General features: G+C 52.7%; 1 protein-coding gene across 1 annotated transcript; it reads right to left on the bottom strand.

Annotated features, from left to right (window-relative positions):
- Nucleotides 1–1,615: 1,615 nt before the first annotated feature.
- Nucleotides 1,616–6,699, bottom strand: LOC127335385 (protein DUF642 L-GALACTONO-1,4-LACTONE-RESPONSIVE GENE 2). The gene is made up of 3 exons (XM_051362041.2): nt 6,575–6,699; nt 2,482–2,988; nt 1,616–2,387 (listed from the first exon to the last, which is right to left on the bottom strand). The coding sequence occupies exons 1-3, from the start codon at nt 6,642–6,644 to the stop codon at nt 1,834–1,836; spliced, it is 1,131 nt and encodes a 376-aa protein (XP_051218001.1). The 5' UTR covers nt 6,645–6,699; the 3' UTR covers nt 1,616–1,833.
- Nucleotides 6,700–7,007: the final 308 nt, after the last annotated feature.

Here is a 7,007-nt window from a genome sequence, read left to right as displayed (position 1 = left end):
GTTCGGGCCGGGCTTGTCGGGCCGGGACGGGTTTTTTCTCTGTTCGGGCTGGGTTCGGGCTTGATTTCTAAGTCCGGAGGTCAGGCCGGGCCAGGCTCAAGCCTAGGAAGTTAGGTTCGGGCTTTTTCGGGCCTGGCCCGAAACCCGGCCCGGCCCGAAGAATGCCCAGGTGTGGTTTGAAGGGACTTATGGGAAGAGAGATGAGAAGCCCCTATAAAGGCTCCAGAGTTTCCCAAAATCCCTTGGATCAAATCGTGTTGGATCTCATGGTCAAGATGCAATGGAAAAATTCATTTAAAGAGGGGAAACCCTAATTTTGGAGGAGGCCACACATTGTCATGAATTTTCATCCCCTTGGCTGGCATATACAAGCGGGACTGCTCAACTAGAACACCAGCAAGGTACAAAGAAGTAGGGGCAAAGAGCCTTGTCTTCCGCCAACCTGTTGTTCCCTCGGCGGGCTGCCGCCATGCTATCTCTCTGTGGCCGACTCTCCTTCTAGGGGAGCCACTTCTCCTTCAACATCTACAACACTTCTTTATCATCCCCGCTGTAAATCTTTTTGAAAACATGATGTGTGATGCAATATATTATTTCCCCATGATTATTTTGTTTCTTTGCCTAGTTTTGAGTAGTAACTTGTTCATAGAAATGGTGTTCATCTTGTTTGTTTTATACGTATTTACTGTCTTTCATGATGGTCCTATGTATCGATGTTTGAGTGCACCCATATGTTGGGGAAATGCAGACGATCGTTACTATTGCACGTGACTTGGAGGAGGGTGCGTGAATGACAGAATCATGCGCCTGAATTTTTAGCGTGACATCGAGCACTAGACTTTGCTAGGTCAATTTTGTTTTTCGCTCATTTCTGTTTGGTTGAGCTGACCGCATTGCCTTCTTGTGTATGTTCGTTTGTACTTTCGATAACTAGTTTTCACTCATAACTTTTGGGATTTCACCCAACTTTTGACCATAAATATTATGTTCGGTTATTTCATTTGCCTTTCCACATCCATACCTAACATCATATAGTCCTAGTCTTTTGTGTGTGTTCTTGTGTGTGTGAGTGCATAGTGGTTGTTCTCCACCTTGAACCACTTTCTCAATTTTGGTTCATGGGTTTTTAACCTAACAAATAGTTTTTCTAACCTCTCACAATATAGTTCTCACTTTTGTTGTGTAACCATGTCTAGTAGCGAGGGAAATCAAGATCCTAGTGCAAGACACAGACAATGGCTTGCCACCAAAACCATGAAGAGCAATTTTGACTGCCTTGAGACAATGATGGATGACACCTTCAACCGCTATGAAGAATGAATTCAAGTGCAAAGGACATGAACATCCAAGTTCAAGACATCAAGGAAAGCATGGAGAGACAAGAATGACGAATGGAAAGAATAATTGAGCAAGCACTTGTCAATTTGGGCAACAATTGAAGCCATCACTCAAGATCATCAAGGTCTTGTCATAGTCACAGCTCGAGACTTCGAGCTATCTCTCCATCGCAACACAACTCCAATGAAACCCCACGTCACCATAATGTGGACGATAAAGCTCTTTGCCGCCAAGCTCAAGAAGCAGAACTAGAACACCTTCAACTTATTTGATAAAATATTAATTCCTCATTTTATTGATCGCACGTTCATACAGCTTCCTAGTTATCTTCAAATCTTGCCTAATTTCCAAGCATCGCTAGCCGTTTTTTACTTCCTAGCTGCCACAAAACAATTGGGAAAACACAAAAAAAGAACCACATTCCAGCCCTGCTACAACACGGCTAACGGGTATGGATGATATGATCTGCCGCCAGCTTGTGGAAAGTGGAATGCGTTAGCGAAGCAACCGGCGAGCATGGTGCTGCGGTACGCAGACGAGCGAGACGTCGTCGATGACGGGCCCGCAGAGCGTGCCGCTGCCGTCGGACGTCATGTGATAGCCCATACTGTAGAACACCACCATGGTGGTGTTCGCTTGGGCCGTGAAGTCGAGCGCTTCGCGGTTGCACCCGCCCGTGCCGTTGGAGTTGTAATCTACGGTCTTGCTCGCGCCCGCTGTGGCCACCTGCAGGCGCATGGGCGACGCCGCGCACCCGTTGGCGGCGTCTCCGACGGAGAACTCCAGTCTGCAGGAGGTCCCGGGCACGGTGTGTACCTCCTGGAGCAGCGCGACCTCCAGGCCGGCCACCAGCTCCACGGCGCGGGAGCCGTGCGGCACCGCGAAGTGCGCCGAGTCGATGTACTTGACGACCTTGGAGGACGCCATGATCCTCCACCCCGGCAGCGGGGACACGTGGTCCTGGAGCAGCGGCGGCATAAGAACGCCCCACGGCGAGCCGGGGGTGATGTACGGCCCCTCCTCAAAGTCCCCGTTCACCAGCATGTTATCTGCTCAGTTGAATCAAGAACATATATATATAGGTGTCACTCGACAAATTTCGTACTAATTTTAGCCACAAGATGTTGAAAGATTTTTGCTTACCGTGGGTGGCGTGAGGAGGGTTGAGCATTCTGATGGCAAAATTGTCGACGATGGGGCCACAGGAGGGGTCGTCCACCCCGTCGTCCCCATGGTGGATGACGAACTGCACGAGGCCTCGCGTGGCCAAGAAGGCCCAGGAGTAGGAGTCCCAGCCGCTGCTGGTGTACACCGTCTGGATCGGGAGCTCGCCGGGCTGGTTGCCGGGGACGATGGACACGTTCAGCTTCTCGTCCTGGGCGCAGGTGCGCGCGGCGCTGAAGGTGACGGAGTAGTACTTGCCCCGCGTCACGCTGAGCTGCAGCTGGATGGTGGCCTCGGTACCCAGCCGCACCGCGTGCTTCCCCTCCGGCACCGTCAACACCATGTCGCCCTGCTTGGCCCCGGACTCGACGTACTCCACGTGCCCGGTGGCCCTCCAGTACGGGATCGCCTGCGGTTCAATCACCCTCATGCCGTTCAACTGGTGCCTGTTCGGCAAGTACTCGAAGTTCCCATTCAGCAGCGGGCCTGCGGTTGTTTTCAAAACAGGAAGTTTCAGACTGTCAGGACATGGATTATTCAGTAAAATCTGTTGGTGTAAGGCTGTAAGCTGTGACCAGCATGGTTTTACTGAACCAGGATGATCAGAGCATCCCCATTAATTCACTCCCACGTGATGAGATTCTACAGGTAGTAAACTAGCCCAGCGCGAATTCAGCCTTCTGCTTAACTATCTCACATGGTGAGATTTCCTATCAACGTGAGAACGCAGCGCCCCGATCTGATTTCTGTGACAACTTATCATGGATCTAATATGTCAACGCCTGCATTTACGGAACCGTCACACTGCACCTCACATCTCACATGAATGCAGCAAGATAATAAAGGACAGAGTTTAGTTCCATCCCGCTTTATAAATAAAATCAAAACAGCTGAACCGATACAAAGTGGTGAGATGATCAAAAATAAATAAATAAAGAACAAGAAGAACCGATCATAAGAATTTAGTTATATGAAACGAAGATGTGATCCTTTTATCTCTGTGGCATTGATGAAGGTACTGAATTAGAAAATGCAGGAAAATGTAACATGAATTGGGAGCTCTTTTGCAAGCCAAAGTGCAAGGGAGGGTTTGACATTCTCAACCTTACAAAATTTTCCGTGGCTCTTCGGTTGAGATGGTTTGGTTGAAATGGCTGGATGAGACAAAGAAATGGATCATCGAAGCCTATGCAACAATCATGATCTTCGATCTCTTTGCGGCTGCCACTACGGTTTCCATTGGTAATGGGTGTTAGAGATATATTCCGTGTACGTATAAACGGATAGTCTAGGATAGAGATAGAACTCTCGTGTCTTATCTTGCACTCCAAGATGATCCCTGTACGCCTATATATACTCGCCCATGAGGCTTAATAATACATCCATCATATTCCGCAATCTCTCTCCCTCTCTATCCTTCTACATGGCATCAGAGCGGCGCCGATCCTAACCTAGCCGCCGCCCAAGCTTCCGCGCCGCGCCGCCCCCGGGGAGGTCGATCTCCATGACCTACTCCGGGGGCCGCGCAACCCGTTTGAGGGTTCGTCCGCCGATCTGTTGATCTGCTGCCCTCGAGTCTTTTTTTTTCCAATCTGTAGATTGGTTTTCTTTTTGCGCCGCCGGTCGCTCGACCGGCGTTTTCTTTTTTGGTTTTGCCGATCATAGATCGGATTGAGTCGCCCACCGCCATCGTCATCACGCGCCTCTACTCCAACCTCGGCATCGACTGCACCGGCCATCTTCATCAACCGCGCGGCATGGCCGCACGCGTCACACACGGGACGCCTACGTGCGACGCAGCAGGCTGTCTCGCCCGCGTGGTCTCCATCGCTGGTCCGTCTTCGCCGTCATCGCCCGGGACATCACCGACAACGTCGCCAACGACTCCAATCTGCGGCACGTCGTCCACGCCATGGCGCGTACAGCGCCGCCGTCAGTCTGATCAACCGACCGCGCGCACGTCTCCGCCAAGCACGTCCCCGAGCACGCGCCTACCACCGATCGAGCTACTGGCTGCCGCTGCGTCGCCCCGTCGGGCCGCAGCGCCGCCGCCTTTGGTCCATGCTACCGGCCTCCGACGCGCCTTCCAAGGCGTGTACGTTGCTGGTGGTCTCCCGCCGCTGCATCGACTCGCGACTTGCAGCTACGCCGGCCCCTCGAGCCGAGACATCGCCGCACGCAGTCTACTTCGCCGTCACCGCGCACCGACGTCCCAGGCAACCTCCGCGCCGCCTCCCTTGGCGCGCTACGCCACCGTCAGCGCAAGGTCTACGTCAAGCCGCCGGGTTCTTCCTCGCCTACTTCGAGTACCACCGCCGCATCTCCACAGGTAACCTGCATGACCACTTCTGGTCGTTGCAGGCCCCGCGGACCACCTCTACAGTCTAGGCATCCACCATGGCCACTCCTGGCTGCCGCTGGTTTCGCTGCCTTCTACGTCTCCGTCCACCACGACCTCGCGGTCCATGATGGTCCCTTCCCTCGCACGCCCGGTATTGGCAACACCGACGCGTGCCTTCGTCCTCGACGCGTCCCCGAGCATGGCAAGCTCGGGTCAGCGCCTCGTCCTCATCGGCTTCGACAACGTCTTCATCGGCATCGACTCTTCTACGACTGCCTCGACCGCGTCTCCGACTTCGTCTTTGCGTACTCGGTTATGGCAAAACCTGAGTATGCCTTCATCCCCGACGTGCGCCTAGTTCTGGCAAAACTAGGGCAGCACCTCGTCCTCGACGGCTCGGACTGCATCGACTTCGGCATCGACATCCTCCACGGCTGCCTCGACGCGTCTCCGTCACTCTCCTCGCGCACTATGCGCTTGCGGCTTCATGTGCGGCTACCTCGACACCGGCACCCGACCACGACATCGACCACGGCATCCCCTCGCGCGGCTACCCCGACCAAGGTTGCAGCACCCATGCTCTCGGCTACCTCGACATCGGCACAAAGGGCTATCACCTCGCATGAGCACCTCGGCACTTCTACAGTCCAAGCATCCGCGACGCGATATCGTCCACGACGCTCCCGCTACGACTGCGGGGGAGTGTCAGTCTTCTGGGGTCCACTTCGGTTTATCTCCAGTCTGACCGTCCACGTCGTTCATGTTGTTCACGACGCTCCCGCTACGACTGCGGGGGAGTGTTAGAGATATATTCCGTGTACGTATAAACGGATAGTCTAGGATAGAGATAGAACTCTCGTGTCTTGTCTTGCACTCCAAGATGATCCCTGTACGCCTATATATACTCGCCCATGAGGCTTAATAATACATCCATCATATTCCGCAATCTCTCTCCCTCTCTATCGTTCTACAATGGGAGAAACCCCCTTTTTTGGGAGTCATCTTGGGTGGCCGGATGACGGTTGAAAGACATACCCCCCCTAATCTACAAGATTTTGCGCAATGTTTTTTTTTTGCGAAGTCCGGAAAGCAATGGAAATAAATTTTTGGGTCTTGCAAATCAACATCCAAGATGGTTTATCCATTGAGCATATTACACAATTTTCCAAGCATTCGGAGATGCTCTCACACATTCACCTCACTGATGACACACCCGACTTTATCAAGTGGAAGTTTACTACCAATGGCCCCTACTCCTCGCCATCGGCCTACAAGATTTTGTGCAATGTTATTTTTTTGCGAAGTCCGGAAAGCAATGGAAATCAATTTTTAGGTCTTGCAAATCAACATCCAAGATGGTCCATCCGTTGAGCATATTACACAATTTGCCAAGCTTTGGGATATGCTCTAACACATTCACCTCACTTATGACACGCCCGACTTTATCACGTGGAAGTTAACTACCAATGGCTCCTACTCCTTGCCATCGGCCTACAAAATGTTGCACTGCATCTCACAACGGCAGCACTACCTAGCTTCACTATCAGCTACTCCAAAACATATTATAATTTGGAGCAAGAGGTAGTACTATCTAAGATCTGTGAGAACATGAAGGACAATTTGGATGCAGCAACTGAGTTCGGCCAGACAGTGTGAACTAGTGATGTCAGACCGACGCACACACTACTTAATTATCGTGCAAGGAGTAACAGAAGCATTCGAGGATCTCACCGTCTCCGCCCGACGCAGCAGCCCGAGCAGCCGCGCAGACGAGCAAGAACAGCGCGCCGTTGAGCACCATCTAGCTTATACCTGGCGGAGAGTGATTTTTCTTTTGGACACTGGCATGGAGTCACTGACCTGGGAAGGTGCTATCCGGCACCACTTTTATAGGCCGGCCAGTGAGCCGCGCAAGAGCCTATTTGGGCGACGCGGAACGCGCCGCATAGTCGCCCGGGCACCGTCCACCTGAATCCCTGATTCGATCGGTTCATGTGATGGTTGATGCCGCGATCGTGGTGGTGTAAGCGCATGCAGCGGCTCCGGCGTGCGATCACGTGGACTTGTGCCGAATATTGCGGATGGAACTGAAGGTGCGAAGGTTCCTCTGTTCGCACGGTCGGGCGGCGCTTTCCTCGGCTGGGAGCAGCGACTGGGGACGGCG

This window comes from Lolium perenne, chromosome 2 (assembly GCF_019359855.2).
Source record: "Lolium perenne isolate Kyuss_39 chromosome 2, Kyuss_2.0, whole genome shotgun sequence".
Lineage (NCBI taxonomy): Eukaryota > Viridiplantae > Streptophyta > Magnoliopsida > Poales > Poaceae > Lolium > Lolium perenne.
The sequence above is the reverse complement of the archived record's forward strand: the minus strand, read 5'-3'. Positions and strand labels throughout refer to the sequence as shown.

Bases quoted from the DNA above. Each gene is read 5' to 3' on its own strand.
- LOC127335385 (XM_051362041.2), bottom strand. From the start codon at position 6,644: ATGGTGCTCAACGGCGCGCTGTTCTTGCTCGTCTGCGCGGCTGCTCGG. The intron at 2,989-6,574 runs GTGAGATCCTCG...AAACAACCGCAG, and splicing joins TGCTGCGTCGGGCGGAGACG to GCCCGCTGCTGAATGGGAAC. The intron at 2,388-2,481 runs GTAAGCAAAAAT...TCAACTGAGCAG, and splicing joins CCCTCCTCACGCCACCCACG to ATAACATGCTGGTGAACGGG.